Source organism: Oncorhynchus masou, chromosome 8 (genome assembly GCF_036934945.1).
Source record: "Oncorhynchus masou masou isolate Uvic2021 chromosome 8, UVic_Omas_1.1, whole genome shotgun sequence".
NCBI classification, from domain to species: domain Eukaryota; kingdom Metazoa; phylum Chordata; class Actinopteri; order Salmoniformes; family Salmonidae; genus Oncorhynchus; species Oncorhynchus masou.
The window spans coordinates 28,180,186-28,206,104 of record NC_088219.1 but is presented as its reverse complement, the minus strand read 5'-3'; the positions used below and the strand labels follow the sequence as shown (position 1 = coordinate 28,206,104).

The 25,919-nt window shown below is 42.2% G+C and overlaps 1 protein-coding gene across 3 annotated transcripts in view; it reads right to left on the bottom strand.

Moving 5' to 3' along the window:
* LOC135544475 (VIP36-like protein) overlaps positions 1 to 24,896 on the bottom strand; it is a 32,966-nt gene extending 8,070 nt beyond the window's left edge. For 2 of the 3 annotated variants that reach the window (XM_064972114.1, XM_064972115.1), the window contains exon 1: positions 450 to 532. In XM_064972114.1, the coding sequence (XP_064828186.1) occupies positions 450 to 521 (72 nt within the window). In that variant the 5' untranslated portion in view covers positions 522 to 532. Of the gene's footprint in view, positions 1 to 449; positions 533 to 617; positions 683 to 922; positions 4,986 to 5,085; positions 6,741 to 6,891; positions 6,966 to 24,646 lie in introns of those variants that run through there. The other variant, XM_064972116.1, reaches the window with a different exon arrangement.
* Positions 24,897 to 25,919: the final 1,023 nt, after the last annotated feature.

Here is a 25,919-nt window from a genome sequence, read left to right as displayed (position 1 = left end):
AGCTAACAGTTCAAACTGAGCATGAAAAGCTTCCCGTCCCTCCCTGGCTGTCCGCGCGAAGCTCAGTGTGCCCCTATTTAGGTCTAACTGGCACTCCTAAGAAAGTCCAACCCCAGGATACAATGACGCACAGCCCTGCCCCCCTACTGTCAGAGTCATTATTCCCTTCCCTTTCATGGGTGCCAGCTCAAGGATGACAGTTGTAGGCAGTCAACAGTGTCCACCAGGGCGGAGCACACTGTCCATAGCGCCTCCACAGTGCAGGGACATGACAAAAGTTTCCATACCGGAATACCAGGGGTAGCCGGGATCACATGGAAACCATGTTACACTCCGTTCCATTAATGCCATTACAATGAGCCCATCCTCCTATAGCTCCCCCCACCAGCCTCCTCTGATAGAGAGTATCAGTGATGTAGACTTAACAGTGTGCAATGTTCTGTACTCACAATGCGGCTCCACACTGCCCCCTGCTTGCTCTGCATGTCTGTTGTGAGGCGCACCTGCTCTGTGGTTACCATGGCATCGCCCATCAATTAGCTCCCCCAATGGGAGGAGCTGGACGATGCGGCCCACACTGCCCCCTGCTTGCTCTGCATGTCTGTTGTGAGGCGCACCTGCTCTGTGGTTACCATGGCATCGCCCATCAATTCCCAATGGGAGGAGCTGGACGACCCCACACCTAAGCACACATTATTTGTAACACACATAGAACAGAAAAGACTGAGGGACAGTTGTCATATTATATAAAACAAGTTGTACATAACGTAGAGCCTTGATGTAGTGGGAGCAAAAAACGATCTTACGAGCATCAACACTCCACAGTCAGTATAACATTGTTGCAATGTCGAATATACAGCATTAATTTCAGCGTTCTCACATTATACTATAATAAAGGGTGATACAATGGCGCTAACGTTACCTTGATAGGGTTTTGACAATGAATGCTCCCTTTTCAGAAACTCCTCCATTTCATGATTATCATCGTCGGCAAAAGATCGACAAGTTGTAATAAGAATAATCACAAACGTCCAATATGTTTTTAGTGTCATGGTCTGACGAAGAAAAATATCGGAGAGAATATTCAATATCTGGCAGTTGTTGTTTGTGGCGGCGGCCATTTTAGATTACGACTCCTCCCATTCAACCATAAAACGCCCTATGGCTTGTGATTGGTTTGTAGGGCTGCATTGCGTCTTGTTATTTGTTCACTCGGCTGTCAATCACTTTACACTTTCCAAATCAAATACATTTTTATTTATCACATGCGGCGAATACAATTGGTGTAGACTTTACAGTGAAATGCTTGCTTACGAACCATTCCAAACGATAGAGAGTAAAACAATAAAAATACATATATTTAATAACTAACACGAGGAATAAAATTAAATACACAAGAATGGCGCTATATACAGGGAGTACCAGTACCAGATCAATGTATAGAGAGGTACAAGGTATTTGAGGTACCCTCTTAAGAAAAAAATGGTTCCAAATGGTTTATTCGGCTCTTCCTAGGATAACACTTTTTGGTTCCAAGTAGGACCTTTTTGGGTTCATGTAGAACCCTTTTGGGTTCCACTTAGAAACCTCTGTGGATAGGGTTCTACATTGAACCCATAAGGGTTCTACCTGGATCCAAGAATGGTTGTTCAAAGGGTTACCCTATGGGGACAGCCAAAGAACCCTTTTAGGATTTAGATAACACTTTTTTTTAAGAGTTTAGATACAGTAGGTAAATGAAGGCAGGGTAAAGTGACATTGTGATAGATGATAATAAGAGTAAAATAAACAGAGCAGCAGCAGAAAATGATGAGTGCAAAAGTGTATGTGAATGTACGTATGTAATGTGTATATGTGTTGTGTCAGTCTATGTGTGTGTGTATATAGTGTATGGATTTTGTGTGGGAGTGTCAATGTAGAGTGTGTGAGTGAGTGTGTATATAGTTTGTACACTGAACAAAAACAAAGATTTTACTGAGTTACAGTTCATAAGGAAAATCAGTCATTTGAAATACATTCATTAGGCCAAAAATCTATGTAATTCACATTACTGGGATTACAGATATGCATCTGTTGTCACATAACCCTTAAAAGAAGTTAAGCATGGATCAGAAAAACAGTCAGTATCTGGTGTGACCACCATTTGCCTCATGTTGGGCGACACTTTTCCCTTGCATAGAGTTGATCAGGCTGTTGATTGTGGCCTATGGAATGTTGTCTGACTCCTCTTCAATGGCTGTGTGAAGTTGCTGGATATTGGCAGGAACTGGAACTCACTGTCATACATGTCGCTCCAGAGCATCCCAAACGGGCTCAATGGGTGACATGTCTGGTGAGTATGCAGGCCATGGAAAAACTGGGACATTTTTAACTTCCAGGAATTGTGCACAGGATCCTTGTGACATGGGGCCGTGCATTATCATGCTGAAACATGAGGGGACGGCGACAGATCGTATCTCTGTGCATTCAAATTACCATTGGAAAAATGCATGTGTGTTCGTTGTCCATAGCTTATGCCTGCCCATACCATAACCCCACCGCCACCATGGGGCACTCTGTTCACAGTGTTGACATCAGCAAACCGCTCACCCACACAATGCCATACACGCTGTCTGCCATCTGCCCGGTACAGTTGAAAACTTGATTAATCAATGAAGAGCACACTTCTGCAGCTTGAAAGTGGCCATCGATGGTGAGCATTTGCCCACTGAAGTTGCAGTCAGGCAAGACCCTGGTGAGGACAACGAGCACACAGATGAGCTTCCCTGAGACGGTTTCTGACAGTTTGTGCAGAAAATGTTTGGTTGTGTAAACCCACAGTTTAATCAGCTGTCCGGGTGGCTGGTATCAGACGATTCCGCAGGTGAAGAAGCCAGATGTAGCGGTCCTGGGCTGTGTTTACACATGGTCTGCTGTTGTGAGGCCGGTTGGACATACTGCCAAATTCTCTAAAACGAAGTTGGAGGCGGCTTATGGCAGAGAAATGAACATTAAATGATCTGGTATCAGCTCTGGTGGACATTCCTGCAGTAAGCATGCCAATTACATGCTCCCTCAAAACTTGAGACATCTGTGGCATTATGTTGTGTGACAAAACTGTACATTTTAGAGTGGCCTCTTATTGCCCCCAGCACAAGGTGCACCTGTTTAATAATAATGCTGACTATTTAGCAGTCTGGATATTTAGCAGTTTTATGGCTTGGGGGTAGAAGCTGTCTCTGAGCCGAGAGCCATTGCTCCGGTACCGTTTACCAGACGGTAGTTGTGTGAACAGTCTACGGCTTGGTGGCTGGAGTCTTTGGCAATTTTTCAAACCTTCCTCTGATACTGTCAATAGAAACATGCAGAGATTGGCTAAATCAGATCAATATCTCGGACTATATATGATGCCTATTTATGATGCTACAGTCAGAAAGGAAGTGGCGATCCAGTACCTCTGCTACAGTGTGATCGATTGAGGTAGCCTATATGAACGGTGTGACCGATATATTCCGCTAAATCCTAATTTCATGTTAATCTTGGTTGTCACTAGTTACAAACAGCCACAAAGTCAAAATTGGCTATATGTTAAAACCTCATGAAAACAAAGATTCACTTTTTGGTCTTAATTTAAGGTTAGGGTTAGGCATAAGGTTCGTAGTGTGGTTAAGATTAGGTTTAAAAGAACACTAACTGTCGGTGTATGACGTCAATTATCATCAGGGACTATCTATAAATTCTTTACTTTTGTCACAGGACTTGGACTTTATCCTTCTGTGAAATATTATATTTGTGAGTTTATAGTGGTTGAATCTCATGTTAATAGTCCTAATAATGTACCAGTACATTTGAAGTCAGACCAATAGACTACAGTATGCTTTTTTCACTTTCTGAATAGCACCCGACAGTTTTAGATACTCCCTCAGTGTGTCGCAATGCAAGACTTGATTCGCACAACTGCTAGCTGTGGGACTGTCCATCTACAGTCATGGCCAAATGTTTTGAGAATGACACAAATATTAATTTTCACAGTCTGCTGCTTCAGTGTCTTTAGATATTTGTCAGATGTTACTATGGAATACTGAAGTATAATTACAAGCATTTCATAAGTGTCAAAGGCTTTCACTGACAATTACATGAAGTTGATTTCAAAGAGTCAATATTTACAGTGTTGACCCTTCTTTTTCAAGACTTCTGCAATCCGCCCTGGCATTCTGTCAATTAACTTCTGGGCCACATCCTGACTGATGGAAGCCCATTCTTGCATAATCAATGCTTGGAGTTTGTCAGAATTTGTGGGGTTTTGTTTGTCCACCCTCCTCTTGAGGATTGACCACAAGTTCTCAATGGGATTAAGGTCTGGGGAGTTTCCTGGCCATGGACCCAAAATATCAATGTTTTGTTCCCCGAGCCACTTAGTTATCACTTTTGACTCATGGCAAGGTGCTCCATCATGCTGGAAAAGGCATTGTTCATCATCAAACTGTTCCAGGATGGTTGGGAGAAGTTGCTCTCAGAGGATGTGTTGGTACCGTTCTTTATTCATGGCTGTGTTCTTAGGCAAAATTGTGAGTGAGCCCACTCCCTTGGCTGAGAAGCAACCCCACACATGAATGGTCTCAGGATTATTTACTGTTGGCATGACACAGGACTGATGGTAGCGCTCACCTTGTCTTCTCCGGACAAGCTTTTTTACGGATGCCCCAAACAATCGGAAAGGGGATTCACCAGAGAAGATTATTTTACCCCAGTCCTCAGCAGTCCAATCGCTGTACCTTTTGCAGAATATCAGTCTGTCCCTGATGTTTTCCTGGAGAGAAGTGGTTTCTTTGCTGCCCTTCTTGACATCATGTCAGTGATTCTCTCATTACCACAGATGTGAGTGTTGATGAGGGCAAGGCTGGAGATCCCTCTGTCATGCTGGTTGAGTTCAAATAACAAACTGGGAGCTTCAAAAGGAGGGTGGTGCTTGGAATCATTGTTCTTCCTCTGTCAACCATGGTTACCTGCAAGGAAACACGTGCTGTCATCATTGCTTTGCACAAAAAGGGCTACACAGGCAAGGATATTGCTGCCAGTAAGATTGCACCTAAATCAACCATTTACCGGATCATCAAGAACTTCAAGGAGAGCGGTTCAATTGTTGTGAAGAAGACTTCAGGGCGCCAGGACCGTCTCCTAAAGTTGATTCAGATGCGGGATCGGGGCACCGCCAGTACAGAGCTTGCTCAGGAATGGCAGCACGCAGGTGTGAGTGCATCTGCACGCAGAGTGATGCGAAGACTTTTGGAGGATAGCCTAGTGTCAACTGGTCCTTGTTTGGCAGGGCTGAAATGCAGTGGAAATGTTTTCTTGGGATTCAGTTCATTTGCATAACATTCTGGAGTATATGTAAATTGCCATCCTACAAACTGAGGCAGCAGACTTTGTGAAAATTAATATTTGTGTCATTCTCAAAACTTTTAGCCACGACTGTACAGTATCATTATATATGTAAGACAAAATGCTATACATTGTGTAAAGAAGCATGGATCCCATTCAAGACAAACAGAGCAAGGAGGTCGTCATTTATCGTGACACATGGGTCCGCGATAGTAGTTGTTTATAGATGTCTTGAACGAGGGATTGTCCCCGTCTCAACCCTCTCATCATTGTCAGACCAAGCGTAGGTAGCTAGGTAACTAATCGGAAAAAGATGTAGCTCGAGCTGGGTTGCTAGCTAGCTAGCTACACATTGCACACCCGTTAGTTTGTAAATTTTCATCTCACAAGATTTTACATGAATTTTCTAAATGTAAAATCTCAATAGCTCCTTGGTCATGTAACCTAACGACTTCAAACAAGGTTCAGAATGTCCACTGACTACCCTTCTATATTGCACATCCATTAGTGTGTCCATTTATCTCACAAGAGTTTACATTACATTTTTCAAAATTTTAAATTTCAATAGCTCCTTGATCATGTGACCTTCTGACTTCAAACATGGTGCAGAATGTACCCTTCTATATTGCACACTCTTGTTTGTGTACTGTAAAAATCACGCGGTGTAACGTACATTTTTCATAGTTTTAAATTTCAATAGCTCCTTGGTCATGTCAATTACACACCTAAGAAGCGTGCAGTGGATATACACCCATATTGCACAACCTCTAGTTATGTCTCTTCTATATTGTTGTACATTAATAGTAGTTTGACAATTAGGGGGTTCGGTCCAGTGTTGTGTTTACACTTTTCTTTAATATTTATCTATAATACTTGGTAGTTCTAAGTACTTATTTTCCATTATTTTTTCCCCACAGTATTTAACAGTGGTACACAATAGGAGAGAGACAGATAATATCTCATTTCGTTGTTAATATCAACCATAAAGGAAAAGGGCAAAGTATGAGAGTCATGCTATTAATTGTCCAAAGCAGGGATGGAGAGTGAGCTGGTGAGGTAGGCTGCAGTGGGTTTGCTGGTCAATACATATACTGAACATGTAACCACAGTAATGGTGGCAAGTAAATAAAAATGTAATATTGACAAATTAACCTGAAATTGTAGACCTTTAATCTTTTCCAACATGTCAGACACTTAACTTTCTCTTTATCCCTGGTTGATGTACATTTCAGAGCCTCGTCAGTGTGGATGGGGTATAGCATACATATTCAACAACAAAGACTGCACTTCCAGTTTGTGTTCTTTACTCTGTTGAACTATTTTGTCTTCATTCCTAGGCACAGCACATGGAACCACCGTTGGCATGCAAAACATTCAATCTAAAACAAAACAAACGTAACACGTTATAAATAATATCAAATGTCAATGCAGTATGCCGAATAACGAATTAGCCATGTTAAATCATAAATTGTCTTTACATGCAGTCACTGTTGTCAAAAGATTAGAAACATGTTAAATAAAGTTACTAACCCAGTCAGTCTTTGGGCCACATCCAGGTTCTTTATCCGTGTCACACATGAAGCAGTTGTTGGCTTTGTTGAACTCTGAAATCATAGGCATGAACTGAACATACTACATAAAAATAAAGAATTTACATTTACTTTGAATTAAATGTCGTCATTACATACTAGACATTTTTAGTACACTGCTCAAAAAAATAAAGGGAACACTTAAACAACACAATGTAACTCCAAGTCAATCACACTTCTGTGAAATCAAACTGTCCACTTAGGAGGCAACACTGATTGATAATAAATTTCTCATGCTGTTGTGCAAATGGAATAGACAGCAGGTGGAAATTATAGGCAATTAGCAAGACACCCCCAATAAAGGAGTGGTTCTGCAGGTGATAACCACAGACCACTTCTCAGTTCTTATGCTTCCTGGCTGATGTTTTGGTCACTTTTGAATGCTGGTGGTGCTTTCACTCTAGTGGTAGCATGAGACGGAGTCTACAACCCACACAAGTGGCTCAGGTAGTGCAGCTCATCCAGGATGGCACATCAATGTGAGCTGTGGCAAGAAGGTTTGCTGTGGCTGTCAGCGTAGTGTCCAGAGCATGGAGGCGCTACCAGGAGACAGGCCAGTATATCAGGAGATGTGGAGGAGGCTGTAGGAGGGCAACAACCCAGCAGCAGGACCGCTACCTCCGCCTTTGTGCAAGGAGGAGCAGGAGGAGCACTGCCAGAGTCCTGCAAAATGACCTCCAGCAGGCCACAAATGTGCATGTGTCTGCTCAAACGGTCAGAAACAGACTCCATGAGGGTGGTATGAGGGCCCGACGTCCACAGGTGGGGGTTGTGCTTACAGCCCAACACCGTACAGGACGTTTGGCATTTGCCAGAGAACACCAAGATTGGCAAATTCGCCACTGGCGCCCTGTGCTCTTCACAGATGAAAGCAGGTTCACACTGAGCACGTAACAGACGTGACAGTCTGGAGACGCCGTGGAGAACGTTCTGCTGCCTGCAACATCCTCCAGCATGACCGGTTTGGCGGTGGGTCAGTCATGTTGTGGGGTGGCATTTCTTTAGGGGGCCGCACAGCCCTCCATGTGCTCGCCATAGGTAGCCTGACTGCCATTAGGTACCGAGATGAGATCCTCAGACCCCTTGTGAGACCATATGCTGGTGCGGTTGGCCCTGGGTTCCTCCTAATGCAAGACAATGCTAGACCTCATGTGGCTGGAGTGTGTCAGCAGTTCCTGAAAGAGGAAGGCATTGATGCTATGGACTGGCCCGCCCGTTTCCCAGACCTGAATCCAATTGAGCACATCTGGGACATCATGTCTCGCTCCATCCACCAACACCACGTTGCACCACAGACTGTCCAGGAGTTGGCGGATGCTTTAGTCCAGGTCTGGGAGGAGATCCATCAGGAGACCATCCACCACCTCATCAGGAGCATGTCCAGGCATTGTAGGGAGGTCATACAGGCACATGGAGGCCACACACACTACTGAGCCTCATTTTGACTTGTTTTAAGGACATTACATCAAAGTTGGATCAGCCTGTAGTGTGGTTTTCCACTTTAATTTTGAGTGTGACTCCAAATCCAGACCTCCATGGGTTGATACATTTGATTTCCATTGATAATTTGTGTGATTTTGTTGTCAGCACATTCAACTATGTAAAGAAAAAAGTATTTAATAAGAATATTAAATTCATTCAGATCTAGGATGTGTTATTTCTTTGAGCAGTGTATATCCTCAGCCATTTCTTTTCGCAGTTGCTCCATGTGTTTTTGAAGGCTCCATATCAATTTGGGAGGGGATGTTGGGGAAGTTCTGTGCAACTTCCTTGACCATCTGTGTAAGATCCTGGGTGTTGTGAATGTGGAGTCAGGCGCAGGGAAACAGAGAGTTCAGTATAGTGCTCTTTTAATGCACACACAGTGAAAACACGGCTACCCACTAAACACTGGGTGCTTAAAACAAAATGCCCCAGATACGGGGAACGAAAATATAACAGCACTATACACTAACATACAACAGCACGTTCGTCTCTAACCAACACCAGGGTGACAATATTCAATTCCGCACAAAGAAACGGGCGGGCCGGCTGACTAATAAAGCCCAACTAATTACAAACTTAAAACAGGTGCCATCAATAAACATATAAGGAGGGGGAGGAAAGAAATCAGTGGCAGCTAGGAGACCGGCGACGACGACCGCCACGCGAACGGGAAGGGGAGCCACCTTCGGTCGGACTCGTGACAATCTACACCAAAAAATAAAATAGTTTTTGACGTAATTGTCACATAACAGCGACCATTCATTATTGAAAATATAACTATTAAACCTGCATTACAAAGACCGCGCAGCTGAAGGTGTCCTACTGCATGGTGTGAATTATTTCCCCTCCTTTCCACTTTGTCCGCCCAGTCATCTTTTCCATGACAGGATCTTCTCATTTTGAAGTATTCTCTTTTTTTATGTAAACATAATGGAATTCTGATTAGTTATAGGCAAATGAATACACAAGCCAAATGTGTATGCTGTTTTCCTTATCACTATAATCTAGAAGGTCATTTCCTTTATGCCCCTTTCTACACACAGCCTACATTATAGGCACTGAACCATTTACAGGACAATAATAAAAGTAGCATATAGGATCCAACCCTATCACAGAGTGAATACATGTTGAGCGTTTGTAGACTTTAAGAAAAAAATATTAAGTGACTAAAAGAAAGTCATATCACAAAGATCACAGATGACAGTGCCCACCAAATCTATGACAATAGAGAATTAATTGTAAGCACCAAAGTGTGTTTGTCACAATAATATTTGAAAATGTCAGTTGTTGAACATAATACTTCTATTTGCAATAGCAATTTATGATATATGCAGTTGCGGAATATTCCATGTACCAACACTACATGTAGAACGGACATAAGACATTCCCACATACAGAATTTTTGTATTTATTATTTCAGCTTTATTCAACCAAGTAAGCCAATTGAGAACAAGTTCTCATTTACAACTGAAACCTGGCCAAGATAAAGCAAAGCAGTGTGACACAAACAACACAGTTACACATGGAATAAACAAACATACAGTCAATAACACAATAGAAAAGTCTATATACAGTGTATGCAAATGAAGTAAGATTAGGGAGGTAAGGCAATAAATAGGCCACAGTGGCAAAATAATTACAGATGGGCTATGTACAGGTGCAATGATCTGTAAGCTGCTCTGATAGCTGATGCTTAAAGATAGTGAGGGAGATATGAGTCTCCAGCTTCAGTGATTTTTGCAATTAGTTTCAGTCATTGGCAGCAGAGAACTGGAAGGAAAGGCAGCCAAAAGAGGAATTGGCTTTTGGGGTGACCAGTGAAATATACCTGCTGGAGCACGTGCTACGGGTGGGTGCTGCTATGGTGACCAGTGAGCTGAGATAAGGCGGGGCTTTACCTAGCAAGGACTTATAGATGACCTGGAGCCAGTGGGTTTGGCGACGAATATGAAGCGAGGGCCAGCCAACGAGAGCATACAGGTCGCAGTGGTGGGTAGCATATGAGGCTTTGGTGACAAAATGGATGGCACTGTGATAGACTGCATCCAATTTGCCAAGTCAAGGATCGGTAGGATAGTCAGTTTTACAAGGGTATGTTAGGCAGCATGAGTGAAGGATGCTTTGTGGCGAAATAGGAAGCTAATTCTAGGTTTAATTTTGGATTGGAGATGCTTAATATGAGTCTGGAAGGAGAGTTTACAGTCTAGCCAGACACCTAGACATTTGTAGTTGTCCACATATTCTACGTCAGAACCGTCCAGAGTAGTGATGCTATGCGGGCGGGCAGGTGCAGGCAGTGATCGGTTGAAGAGCCTGCATTTAGTTTTACTTGCATTTAAGAGCAGTTGGAGGCAACGGAAGGAGAGTTGCATGGTTAGTTAACACAGTGTCCAAAGAAGGGTCAGAAGTATACAGAATGTTGTCGTCTGCGTAGAAGTGGATCAGAGAATCACCAGCCGCAAGAGAGACATCATTGATGTATACAGAGAAAAGAGTCGATCCGAGAATTGAACCTTGTGGCACTCCCATAGAGACTGCCAGAGGTCCGGACAACAGGCCCTCCAATTTGACACACTGAACTAAATCTGAGAAGTAGTTGGTGAACCAGGTGAGGCAGTCATTTGAGAACCCAAGGCTGTTGAGTCTGCCAATAAGTTCCTAACTTACCTGAAAAGTTGCATATCGTGGGGGCTATTCGATGCTAATGCAGTACGCCACAGGATGTTTTTGTGCTGATTAAGGGAAGTCAGGTCTGGAGTGAACGAAGGGCTACATCTGTTCCTTGTTCAATTTTTTTTGAATGGGGCATGCTTATTTAAGATGGTGAGGAAAGCACTTTTTAAGAATAACCAGGCATCCTCTACTGACGGAATGAGGTCAATATCTTTCCAGGATACCCGGGCCAGGTCAATTAGAAAGGCCTACTCGCTGAAGTGTTTTAGGGAGTGTTTGACTGTGGTGAGGGGTGGTCGTTTGACCGCGGACCCATTACCGACGCAGGCAATGAGGCAGTGATTGCTAAGATCCTGGTTGAAGACAGCAGAGGTGTATTTAGAGGACAGGTTGGTCAGGATGATATTTATGAGGGTGCCGGAGTTTATGGATTTGGGGTGGTACCTGGCAGGTTCCATGATAATTTGGGTGAGATTGAGGGCATCTATCTTAGATTGCAGGATGGCCGGGGTGTTTAGCATTTCACAGTTTAAGTCACCTAACAGTACAAACTCTGAAGATAAATGGGGGACAATTAATTCACATATGGTGATCAGGGTGCATCTGGCGGCTGAGGGGGGTCTGTAACAAGCGGCAACAGTGAGAGACTTATTTCTGGAAAGGTGGATTTATAAAAGTAGAAGCTCGAACTGTTTGGGCACAGACCTGGATAGCATGACAGAACTCTGCAGTAGATTGCAACACCACCTCCTTTGGCAGTTCTGTCTTGGGGGAAAATGTATACACATACATAGAGGCATTTTTCAACTATGATTTTACCACTCAGAATCCAGAATGGATATGACAATGTGGCCAGCACAGGACGTAATACACACTTCCAACAATCTACTTATTGATCTTCTTTACTTCTTATCTGGTAAACTGCTACTGTGTGTCAAGAAAAGAGCTCCAATTAGGGGTTAGTGTACTCCAGTAAAAAAGGTCTGGTTTAGATTAAAAACTATTGCCCTGTGTCCCCGTTCATAGGGGCATGAGAGACTAGTCAGTGGTAGAATTGAGTTGGCACTTTATTGGCCCAAACACCCACAGACCAACAAGGTTGAGGTTACTCACGACAGTAATTAGAATGTTTTTTGTTGTTGTATTTATGCATTGTGTTTTCTAACTATCCAAGAATTGGATCCAAAGTGTTCGGAAATATTTGTTCCCATAAATACAAAGGAGGATGTCTCTGCTCATACCTCTGGCACTTTAGTCAGACTGCCAGACTGTGCACCACAGAGCCAATCAGGAGAGAATACATACTGGTCAACGGTGCCAATTGAAAGTCGAGGGGTGTGTTTGTGCCTTTTGGATTACTCTCTCTTTACAGAAATCCCCCGTGGTTCAAGTCAAGAGCTACCCTTCCCCTTTCAGTCTGCTCTGCGCATGTCTGAAAGTGACAGAGACAGCAGCCTAGAGTTTTTCACAGTATGTCATAAATTATGACACTTATGAATGTAGGTAAAATGCTAATATGTATTAGATCCAGTACAATGGAATAACTAAGACCTGAATGCAGCGTGTTCCGATTCCCCCTTCTCTTTCTGTCCAGCAGGGTCAACCAAAAACACTTGGCCTCATGGTTCATGCAGATACTGGGGAAGCAATATAGAAATGTATTGATCCCTTAAAAGATTTTACTATTAAATAACCCATATCACAACCCTCATACCTCTTCACAAAAATGTACCTAAATCAATTTTGGTAAAATGATTTTACTCAAAAAAGACGTAGGAATTTATTTTCCCAGTTAGAAATAGTAGGCCATGCATTAAATAACTATTTTCATCAGAAAAACAAACCCTCAAATGCACTATTGCATTTTGTAAGTTGTCTGCAGGTGGCTTACTGTGAATGCACTCAAATATCAAGTCATTATCAGGTTATGTAAACTGTGTTCTAATACTCAACGTAGAAGGATTTGTCTTAATGTACAGTATATGAAAGTGATGCTATGAAAAGGATTCTTTCACCTTATCAAGCTCACTCTGACTGACAAATCCCTGCCTATTACTGTGATTAAAAAGAGCATATGAAACATTGTTTTTCATGAGGCCTATCTGTGCTCCTTCCTTTAAGCACCTCTGTTCAAACACCTCTCCTGTCCTTGATCCATACCACATACAGCCATTTGTGGATCTTATCAGTGTCCATGTGAAAGATAGTTATTCTGAGCATGGAACATTTGTTGACTTAAAAAAGCAAAGCTTACAGATTTAAGTCTAATATCATGATATGAAAGTAGACAAACAGAGTGTGCGATATGAAGGTATAGTCAGTGGACATTCTAAACCTTGTTTGAAGTCCTTAGGTCACATGACCAAGGAGCTATTGAAATTTTACATTTTGAAAAATTTATGTCAAATCTTGTCAAATGAAAATTGACAACCTAAAGAGTGAGCAATATAGAAGGGTACTCAGTGGACATTCTGAACCTTGTTTGAAGTCCCTAGGTCACATGACCAAGGAGCTATTGAAATTTTAAATTTAGAAAAATTTATGTAAAATTTTGTGAGATGAAAATGGACAAACTAAAGGGTGTGCAATGTGAGAGTCCAATTCTGCCACTTCCAGTAATCTGTATCTGGAACAGGTTATGGTACTGATTATGCCAGAACACTAAATTCTGAGCACAAATGACATATTCTGTAACACTGTATCTGTCATTTCCCTTTTTCAACTACCACACAGGCTACTGAATGTGTTTTACAATACACTGATCGACAATTGATTGATGTTGTAATCATTTAGGCCCATGGAGTGGACATTCTGAACCTTGTTTGAAGTCCCTAGGTCACATGACCAAGGAGCTATTGTCATTTTACATTTTGAAAAATGGATGAAAATGGACAAACTAAAGGGTGGGAAATATAGAAGAGTAGTCAGTGGACATTCTGAACCATGTTTGAGTTCAGTAGGTCATATGACCAATAAGCTATTGAAATTAAAAAACGTAAATAAATCTTTTAAAATAGACATAAATTGACAAAAAATAAATGTGTGCAAAGTGTGTCTATGCCATCGGGTTAGCTAGAACCAGTTTTGAAAGTTTTCAGAGTAATGGTTAAATAGCTATTGGAATTTGAAAATGTTGATTTGTCACTATATTGACGGTCCCAAACTGCTGTTGGTGGACGTAAGGAAGACAACAGTTGAATATTCAACCTGAAACTGTCTTTACCTCGGTAGTTCCATTGAAATGATACCATGTCTGGAATCTAATAATAACTACAACAGTATAGCTGTCCCTTCATTGCAATAACATTTATCCATACTGATCAGTTTGTGAGCTGCACATAATTTGATCAGTATAATAGTGGTGTTGCCCATGTGAATGAAGCTCCATAATGTTAATTGTTGACTGTGTAATCATTGAGAGGATAAACAGGGTTACATGTTGACCAGACCGTTCACTCGCGTGCGTCCACGTATGTTGATTTTGTCGACCCACACCAGACACGATCAGGACACAACTATATATTAATTTGAGAACAGGTCGAAAAGCATCAAACATTCATGGCAATTTATCTAGCTAGCTTGCTGTTGCTAGTTAATTTGTCCTGGGATATAAACATTGGGTTGTTATTTTACCTGAAATGCACAAAATCCTCTACTCTGACAATGAATCCACAGATAACAGGATAAACCGAGTTTGTTTCTAGTAATCTCTCCTCATTCAGGCTTCTTCTTCTTTGGACTTTATATGGCGGTTGGCAACCAACTTTAAGGTGCATTACCACCACCAACAGGACTGGAGTGTGGACTTCAAATTAGCTTGCAACAGCAAGCTAGATAGCTAAATTGCCAGACATGTTTAATGCCTTTTCTGACATGTCCCCAAATTAATATAGTTGGTTCAGAGTTCGTGTTGATATTTCAACCTGCCTGCCCTTATCTCGTATGGTGTGGGAGGACAAAATCAACATGGGGCGATGGCGGACACACATGCGAGCGGTCTGGACTGAATGTTAGTGCTCAGCTGTTCTGACTCTGTCTTTAGTTCTACAACATCGTGACCTGAAAGTGTACAGGTATTAGCAATGACTTCTTTCCTTCGCCTCATAAGATTTATGGGATCAATAACACTAGCCATTGACACTGGCAGAGAGTACATTTGTCTGGTGTTTGCAATGCATTGACATTTTCTGCATGGTTCTTATTGGCCTGGGGTGACATCGAAATGTACTGTGTTACTAAAGTAAATGCCAGGGCCAGCTGCAGATCGGTGACTGTTACGGCCTGCATGCACAGCCTTCTGTCTTTCTCTCTCATTCTCATATACCTGTCTCCAACCGCTTCTCTCCTTGCCCTCTCCCTGTCTTCAAATCAAATGTTTTGTCACATGCGACAAATACAACAGGTGCAGTAGACCTTACCGTGAAATGCTTACTTTTCAAACCCGTAACCAACAATGCAGTTGAGAAAAACAAGAGTTAAGAAAAATATTTGCTAAATAAACTAAAGTAAAAATAAAAGATCAACAATAAAATAACAATAACGTGGCTATATAAAGTGGGTACTGGTGCCGAGTCAATGTGCGGGGGTACAGGTTAGTCGAGGTAATACGTACATGTAGGTAGGGGTAAAGTGATTATGCATAGATAATAAATTGCCTGTAGCGGCAGTGTAAAAATAAAGGGGGGGGGGGGGTTCACTGCAAATAGTTTAGGTAGCCATTTGATTAGTTGTTCGGCAGTCTTATGGCTTGGGGGTAGAAGCTGTGACCTGGCACTCCAGTACCGCTTGCCATGCGGTAGCAAAGAGAACAGTCTATGACTAGGGTGGCTGGAGTCTTTGGCAATTTTTAGGGCTTTCCTCTGACACTGCCTGGTATAGGTCCTGGGTGGCTGGACGCTTGGCCTCAGGGATGTACTGGGCTGTACGCATTACCCTTTGTAGCGCCTTGCGGTTGGAGGCAGAGCAGTTGGAGGCAGAGCAGTTGCCATACCAGGCGGTGATGCAACCAGTCAGGATACTCTCAATGGTGCAACTGTAGAACTTTTTGAGGATCTGAGGACCCATGCCAAATGTTTTCAGTCTTCTGAGGGGGAATAGGCATTGTCATTCCCTCTTCACGACTGTCTTGGTGGGTTTGAACCATGATAGTGATGTGGAGACCAAAGGAACTTGAAGCTCTCAACCGACTCCACTACAGCCCTGTTGATGAGAATGGGGAAGGGGTAGGCCCTCCTTTTCCATGATCATCTCCTTTGTCTTGATCACGTTGAGGGAGAGGTTGTTGTCCTGGCACCACACTGTTGGATGTCTGACCTCCTCCCTATATGCGGTCTCATCATTGTCGGTGATCAGGCCTACCACCATTGTGTTGTCGATGGTTCATCTGAGGGCATAGAGGGATTGGGGTATGTACGTACGTACGGTCACTGTGGGGACAACGTCATCAATGCACTTATTGATTAAGCCGGTGACTGATGCCATCGGATGAGTCCCGGAACATATTACAGTCTGTGCTAGCAAAAGTTCCGTATTAAGCAAGTCACTGGTACTTCCTGCTTTAGTTTTAGCTTGTAAGCGAGAATCAGGAAGATTAGAATTATGGTCAGATTTGCCAAAAGGAAGGCGAGGGAGAGCTTTGTACGCGTCTCTGTGTGGAGTAAAGGTGGTCTAGAGTTTTCCCCCCCCTCTTGTTGCACATGTTACATGCTGTTAGAAATTAGGTCAAAAGGATTTAAGTTTCCCTGCATTAAAGTCCCCGGTCACTAGGAGTGCCCCCTATGGATGAGCATTTTCTTGTTTGCTTTTGGCTCTATACAGCTCATTGAGTGTGGTCTTAGTGTCAGCATCAGTTTGTGGTGGTACATAGACAGAATATAGATGAAAACTTTATTGGTAAATAGTGTGGTCTATCATGAGATACTCTACCTTAAGGATAGAAACGCCCATCGGCGTAATTGTTCACGATGTTGGAAAGATGTTCCAGTTGTGTCACGACTTCCGCAGAAGTTGGTCCCTCTCCTTGTTCGGGCGGCGTTCGGCGGTCAACGTCACCGATTTTCTAGTCGCCACCGATCCACGTTTCATTTTCCATTTGTTTTGTCTTTATTGTACACAACTGGTTTCCATTCCATAATTATTGTTCCCTATTTAACCCTCTGGTTCCCCCATGGTTTTGTGCGTGTTTGTTCATGTTTAGTTGTCTTGAATTTGTGAGCTGGAATATTTTTCTCCTTCTTGGAATATTTTGTTTTGTGTTTGAGTAAAGTTACGAATATTACTCATCTCTGTGTCCTGCGCCTGACTCCGCCTTACCTGCATCACCTAGACACTTGACAAGTTGTTTCATCATGTTAAGGAATGTATGATAATCCCTCCACCTAAAGCTAAAGACAGGCACAATATAGTTGACCTCCGTGCAGGCTTTTGAAAATACATACGAACTAACTGATTTGGTTGTATTGGAACTATTGAATTCGGCACAACCTAAAATTGCCACTTTGGAGTCGGGACATTATGCCACTGAAGAGATTCTTATGGCTTTCCAATAATCTCGCCCGCAGACTTCCTCTTCCAGTGCGTACCCCGGCAGAGTTGTCCCACTCAGGGCCTGTTTGATCTGGCATAGCGCAAGACGTATCTTAAGCCATTCTCTCATCCGCAACGCAGGAGAAAAACTCCCTGCTTTGAAAAAGGGTGCTGTGGCTGCTGTTTGTGAAAATCTTCACTGTTGAATCGTCCGGTTGGAAAATGTAACCCATATGGCCGTCACTCATATCCCGCACTCCATTAAAACAATCAGGGGCATCCCAAAGAATGTCTTCGATGGTTTTGTCATTGCGTTCTTGACACGAGGAACACAGTACACATGTTTAATTTCTTATTTAGTGTTCTGGGGTTTATTTTAATTTCTTATTTAGTGTTCTGGGGGTTTATCGAGGTCGTTCATGGTGTTCACAGCTCTTACTTTGGGCTATGGGGAAGTATTTTAATGTCCGGATGAAAAGCGTGCCCAATGTAAACTGCCTGTTACTCAGGCCCAGAAGCTAGGATATGCATATCATTGGTACATTTGGATAGAAAACACTCTAAATTTTCTAAACCTGTTAAAATAATGTGTGAGTATAACAGAACTGATATGGTAGGCGAAACCCCGAGGACAAACCATCGGGAGAAGAAATCAGTCTAGCACTATTTCCAATGGCTGTCATGTTTATTATGAGGCGAAATCCTCCCAGATTTCAGTTCCTAAGGCTTCCACTAGATGTCAACAGTCTTTAGAAAGAGTTTCAGGCTTGTTTTTGTTAAAATGAGCTAGAATTTGTAGTTTTTTTGGCTCCCATTTTGGCTGCGTTCTTTGTTTATCTCCGGTAAAGACAATAACGATTCTCCGTCTTAAATTCTATCATTTATTTACATATTAGGGTACCTGAGGTTTTATTATAAATGTTGTTTGACTTGTTTGGAAAATTTTATTATTTTTGTATTCATTTTGAAGGAGGGAAACCGGCGGATTACTGAATGAAGCGAGCCAGCTAAACTGAGTTTTTGGGGACATAAAGAAGGCCATTATCGAACAAAAGTACCATTTGTGATGTATCTGGGACCTTTTGGAGTGCCAACAGAAGAAGATCTTCAAAGGTAAGGCATTTATTTTATCGCTATTTATGACCTTCGTGGTGCACCTGCCTGGTTGAAAAATGTTTTTCACTTTTGTGTGCAGGCCGTTGTCCTCAGATAATCGCATGGTGTGCTTTCACCGTAAAGCCTTATTGAAATCTGACACAGCGGCTGGATTAACAAGAATTTAAGCTTTATTTTGATGGATGACACTTGTATTTTCATAAATGTTAAATATGACTATTTCTGTAATTTGAATTTCGCGCTCATTAATTTCACCAGATGTTGTCGAGGTGTGCCGCTAGCAGTACGCCTAGCCATAACAGGTTTTGAGTGAGCAAAACCTTGATGCTTCCTTAATATTTGATTTTGCGCACCAGCTGTTATTGACATATAGACAGGAGGCAGCTGTTATGTCTTGCTGATGCACGGATAAACCAGCCAACTGTATTTTATCCATGTCGTCGTTCACCCACGACTCTGTGAAACATAAGATATTACAGTTTTTAATCTCCCGTTGGTAAGATAGCCTTGAACTGAGCTCATCCAGTATAATTTCCAATGATTGTAAATCTTTCACGTCGTTAAAGAAAAAATCTTCATCCAGTTTGAAGTGAGTAATCACTGTTCTGATAACCAGAAGCTATTTTCGGTAATAAGAGATGGGGGCAGAAACATTATGTACAATAAAAAACATGAGCTGACTCACTCCCAGAACAATTATTTTTGTGTGGAGGTGCTGACTAATGGCAAATAAATTCTAAACTATAAAAATGGAGTCCCACACTCCATATATAAACTCCCAGTAATTTATTGGAGTGTTTGACTCTCTTTATTTTCATAGAAACTTTATGTACAAAATGAGTTACAAACAATGCAAAAAAACACGCATAAACAGCACAATTGGTTAGGACCTGTAAAACGGCATCCATCGCTTCCGTCGGCATTCTAATAAAACTGTCTTTCCCTCTTTCTGTCACTCACACACCTCCCCCCTTGGCTGAGCTGAAGTTGTGTGTTGCAGGTTGTTTGATTGTGCCAATAAAGCACTTTGATTTGATTGGCTTATTATCTCAGAAGCACAAACGGCTCTGGAGCCTCCTTAAGTAGCCACATAAACATCTAGCCTATAACTGGAGCTTCATGTTTAGCAAATGAAGCATCTTTAAAAAGTTATTACAACACCAATCAATTGTTGATCAGTGTATTGTAAAACACATTCAGTAGCCTGTGTGGTAGTTGAAAAAGGGAAATGACAGATACAGTGTTACAGAATATGTCATTTGTGCTCAGAATTTAGTGTTCTGGCATAATCAGTACTATAACCTGTTCCAGATACAGATTAACTTGAAGTGGCAGAATTGGTCTCTGTTCATCTGATAAGAAAGATAGCGAAGGGCTGCTGTGTGCATTGAATGTTTTTTTTAGTGCTGCCAGTGTGTTAGGAGAAGAAGGCTACAAGCAGGGCTCTAAATTATATTTTTCTTTGGTAGCACTGGTAGTCTGGTCCCAGTGGTCACTGTCCCCTTACCAGGCTCAAACCAATAGTCCACTGATCGCAAACAGCTGTGGCAGCTCTCCTTGACAACGTACAAACCAGTGTGCAAGCTCCATTGGCAAGATTTCAAGCTAGTGAGATACTTTCATGCCAACTCCTTTTGATACCAAACATGACATTGGCATGACAAGGAGTGGCAAGTTCTAGAATGTTAGAAAAAACAGACTGGGGTACCCAGGCTATAGCTCTGGTGCTCCCAAGTTCTAGCACTGGTGCTCCAAATTTACTGGTACTCCCAGGACAAAAATGTATAGGAACACCAGAGAAGGAGATTAGGCCTATCCTATCTTTGAAGCACATCTCCTGGAGTTGCTATCCAGCTCCTTTCTTTTCTTCCAAAACCATCTTAAACCATAGCCTATTTGCCATTGGTCACATCACCAGGTTGTTAGCCAGCTACATGACTGGACAAGGTATGAGGTCAACAAATAGTTAGTGGTCCAGTAGGAGGCTAGTTTAACACGGCCCACGACATGGCTTATGAAATTACAAAATGTGACCCACCAAAAATGTAGCTCCAGTAATATGAATCATAACTTTTGAACAGTTTGCCTAGCCTAGTTTTCTGCATTGCATCTAAGGTCTTCGAAACCCAAGTTAACAAAACAGATCACCGACCATTTCTAATCCCACCATACCTTCTCCGCTATGCAATCTGGTTTCAGGGCTGGTCATGGGTGCACCTCAGCCACGCTCAAGGTCCTAAACGATATCATAACCGCCATCGATAAGAGACAATACCGTGCAGCCGTATTCATCAACCTGCCCAAGGCTTTCGACTCTGTCAATCACCACATTCTTATCGGCAGACTCTACAGCCTTGGTTTCTCAAAGGACTGCCTCGCTTGGTTCACCAACTACTTCTCTGATAGAGTTCAGTGTGTCAAATCGGAGGGCCTGTTGTACAGACCTCTGGCAGTCTCTATGGGGGTGCCACAGGGTTCAATTCTCGGGCTAACTCTCTTCTCTGTATACATCAATGATGTCGCTTTTGCTGCTGGTGATTCTCTGATCCACCTCTACGTAGACAACACCATTCTATACTTCTGGCCATTCTTTGGACACTGTGTTAACTAACCTCCAGACGAGCTTCAATGCCATACAACTCTCCTTCCGTGGCCTCCAAATGCAAGTAAAACTAAATGCATACACTTCAACCGATCGCTGGCCGCACCTGCCCGCCCGTACAGCATCACTACTCTGGACAGTTCTGACTTAGAATATGTGGACAACTACAAATACCTAGGTGTCTGGTTAGACTGTAAACTCTCTTTCCAGACTCACATTAAGCATCTCCAATCCAAAATTAAATCTAGAATCGGCTTCCTATTTCACAACAAAGCATCCTTCACGCATGCTGCCAAACATACCCTCATAAAACTGACTATCCTACCGATCCTCGACTTCGGTGATGTCATTTACAAAATAGTCTCTAACACTCTACTCAACAAATTGGATGCAGTCTATCACAGTGCCATCCGTTTGGCACCAAAGCCCCATATACTACCCACCACTGTGACCTGTACTCTCTCGTTGGCTGGCCCTCACTTCATACTTATCACCAGACCCACTGGCTCCAGGTCATCTACAATTCTTTGCTAGGTGAAGCCCCCCCACCTTATCTCAGCTCACTGGTCACCATAGCAGCACCCACCCGTAGCACATGCTCCAGCAGGTATATTTCACTGGTCACCCCCAAAGCCAATTCCTCCTTTGGCTGCCTTTTCTTACAGTTTTCTGCTGCCAATGACTGGAACTAATTGCAAGAATCACTGAAGCTGGAGACTCATATCTCCCTCACTAACTTTAAGCACCAGTTGTCAGAGCAGCACACAGGTCACTGCACCTGTACGTAGCCCATCCAACTACCTCATCCCCATACTGTATTTTATTTATTTTTCTCCTTTGAACCCCAGTATCTCTACTTACGCATTCATCTTCTGCACATCTATCACCCTAGTGTTTAATTGCTATATTGTAATTACTTCGCCACTATGGCCTATTTATTGCCTTATCTTACCTCATTTGCACACACTGTATATAGACTTTTTCTACTGTATTATTGACTGTATGTTTGTTTATTCCATGTGTAACTCTGTGTTGTTGTTTGTGTCTAACTGCTTTGCTTTATCTTGGCCAGGTCGCAGTTCTCAACTAGCCTACTTAGTTAAATAAAGTGTGTGAAATATAAATATATTTTTAAATTGTAAAGGTGCAACCATGACGGAAGTAGCCAAGTACCTCCACTCCACAAAGATTTAATCCACAGAGTTGAGTGTTGACTAGAGTTGAACCTCAGACACCCTTGAGTTGCTGTGCAGTCGATACTTAAAACCATTCAAATCTTAAACCATAACCGTGTATCTATGTTTGTTGTTGCATGTATTTTTTTGTTTGTTGCTAAAACACAAACTCTAGTCTCAGCTCAACTCTATGGATGGAGTTGAGTCAGACTTGCCCGTTCTTATGGTTCTCACAGGTGAAGCGTAAAGGTAAGTGAACACTGCTGCTACCCCGCTCCCCAACCAAGGTGCACGAATGAGGAGAAAAATTCAGCAACTCTTTGAGGACAGTGGAAGTTGATAAAAGTGATTGTTTTTAGTAAAAAAAAAAAAAAAAAACATTTTGCCCTTAAGGGCTTTCCAGACAGGAAACAGTGGCGGCGTTTCCCGTACATTTTCCGTCAGAAACATTTTATTCTACTGTCAAAATTGCAAATAGGATAATTGGTCATAAAGTCAATCTCGTCCAAAACAGAAGAGTTTTGTGATACTTGTGGTCATGACTGTATCACAATGTGAATGAAGGTTGGGTTTGTAAATCCTGCCCACAGCTGGCAGCACACAAGTAATAATCAATTCAGAGTGCAGTTGCATGTGACCCAATTGTAATGTTTATGGTCATTTTTGGTTAACTTTAGGGCTAGTTTGGGACCATCAGTAAATTACACAATGTACATGGGACAATATGTTAAAATTCCAATAGCTCCAAATGTCAATGACTTAAACCTCAAACCAACTATAAATTGTAAAAACGTATTCACAAATATTGAAAGCATTTAATGAGAAAATGTAAAAGGTTTGCAACATTAAAATAGACTAATTTACATTGTGTCATTTATTTACACTCCCTGACCCCAGAGATTGTCTATCCAAAGGCAAACCAACATTTCCACGGTTGCACACCAGCTGGCTGAAGTTACAGTAATTGGCGAAATTATTTGGCTAACTCTTCCCACCTGCGAACACACAACTGAAAACAACTGAGTCATTTTTAATCAACCAAATCAGGAAGTAAAAAAAAACATCAGGAAATGCAGTCGCCCTTTAAAGAAGCAGTCTTATCAAATTCCACTGTCCTCTGAGAGTTGTTGAATTTCCTGTAAACTCTCAAGTTATAGAACAATCTCTCTTGCCAAATATGATACAAATGTAACAACAACCGGAGCGCGTCGGACACAAAACACTAAATTGAACAACTGCTTGTTTCCAACACCACAAATACGTTGCCGTTCAATGTATTACGTGGGTAAATATTTTTCTAGGCACACTGATCAAATCAATATTCCAGGTCGTACAGCGAAGTGTTTTTGAGCATATACGACCAAGGTCGCAATTGGAGCCCAGAGTACAACACTTGATACCATTTTATTTATTTTCCTTTTCACAGCACTAGCATATATAGTCTGTGAACACAATGTGTCATGATGACTAGGGGTGTGTGTTCTTAAATTAAATCTGGAGTGCCAGAGTGTCTCTTGGCGTTCGTAAATTCTGGAGCATTGTCAGATTGTCCTTTTGTAAATTCAGAGCGCACACTGGACGCTCAGGCGGAGGAATCAAGCACCACGCTAATTGGCTAGCTACTTCAGACACAAATGAGAACATCTGTGTCCATTTTAGTCGTCCGAGTAGAGCTGTTTCGGCTCTTTTCATGTTATCCAGAACGTTGGTGACCGTGCTGCTGGCAACGATTTAATGACGCTTTTTTTGCCGATGTTTACTGACAACGGCCATATTCAGTCGGTGTTCAGGCTGAGCGTTCGTAAATTCTGCGCCCTGCACACTCAGGCGAGAGTGCTCTGAAAATTGGACTAGATAGCCAGAGCGAATTTACGAATGTTTGACTGATTCTTGCTCAAAATTAGCTATTTTTAAAAGTTTGCCCCCATCTCATTTAATGTAACTACAGGTATATCACAAGTATAACCTGTTCAAAAGACACAAATTAACAGGTTGAGACATCTCGAGTAACTACTAGAATCAACGACGTCAGTAGTTTGCATCGCCTTAACTACCATGTGGCTATCGACCATTAAATCGGGGACCATAAAGCTTTGCTTTTACAAAAAGTCCTTCCTTACCACAGCAGCCTTCTTCCCCTTGTCCAAAGCATCAGCGGAAACATACACGGTGGCAACCGCACATGTGGCCCATACAGCGCTCACTGGCGCCAGGGTACGGAAGGCCTCCCCCACCTCATTGGCATAGCCTGTCAGCACAAGATTACATGCCAGGGTAAGATACGAGTGCAATAAGGCTTTAACTGCCTCACTGTTGTGAGAGGCCTCTACATAAATCATAGCCAACAAGTCTGTCTTGTTCGTAAGTTGGTCACGCGCGATATCTCAAGACGGCACTGGTCCGATTTTTTTTTTTTTTTAATTCGTTTGAGGGGAAAACACTTAAAATGATGATCCGCTGGCACCGAATTACCGATTTGTATGAACTTTCATATGTTATCTGCCAGACCACAGGTCTCTCAGTGCAATATTTTCCAGACTTGTACCTAATACAGTTGTGTGGTCTGCCACATAAATGCATATAAATCAGTCAAGGATACTCGTATTGTAACTCAATTTGGTACACGTTGCAAACACTGTCAAGACTCAACATATGCGAGAACATTCATATCAACCACACAGTGGCGCTATAACGGGCACATGTTTATTTCTTGATCTGTTTGACTGACACGATTTTGACGAAACGTCGGTGAATGATGTCTTGCCATAGATATTCGCGGGGACGACATTCTGCATTGTTTGCTGTTGTATATCAAATCGTATATGTCAATTGTATTTTGTGCCGAATACAACTGCAGGTGCTTACTTACAAGCCCTTAACCAAAAATGCAGTTGTGCTGTTGCTAGTGTTTTTTAATTTTAATTTAACTGGGCAAGTCTGTTAAAGTCAAATTCTTATTTACAATGACAGCCTACCAAAAGTAAAAAATAAAATAAAAATATAGGACAAAACACACATCACAACAAGAGACACCACAACACATCCCGGGCTCCCAAGTGGCGCAGCGGTCTAAGGGACTGCATCTCAGTGCTAGAGGTGTCACTACAGACCCTGGTTCAATTGTAGGCTGTATTATAAAACGCTGTGATTGGGAGTCCCATAGGGCGGTGCACAATTGGCCCAGCGTCGTCAGGGCTGGGGTAGGCCGTCATTGTAATAATAACACTTTGTTCTTAACTGACTTGGCTAATTAAATAAATAAGGAGAGACCTAAGGCAATACAACATGGTACAAAATGTGTCTTCTGTCTGTTGTCTATTTAGTCTTACTATTTTAATTATTTTTAATTCCAGCCCCATCCTCACATGAGGCCTCTTGCAATCATTGTAAATA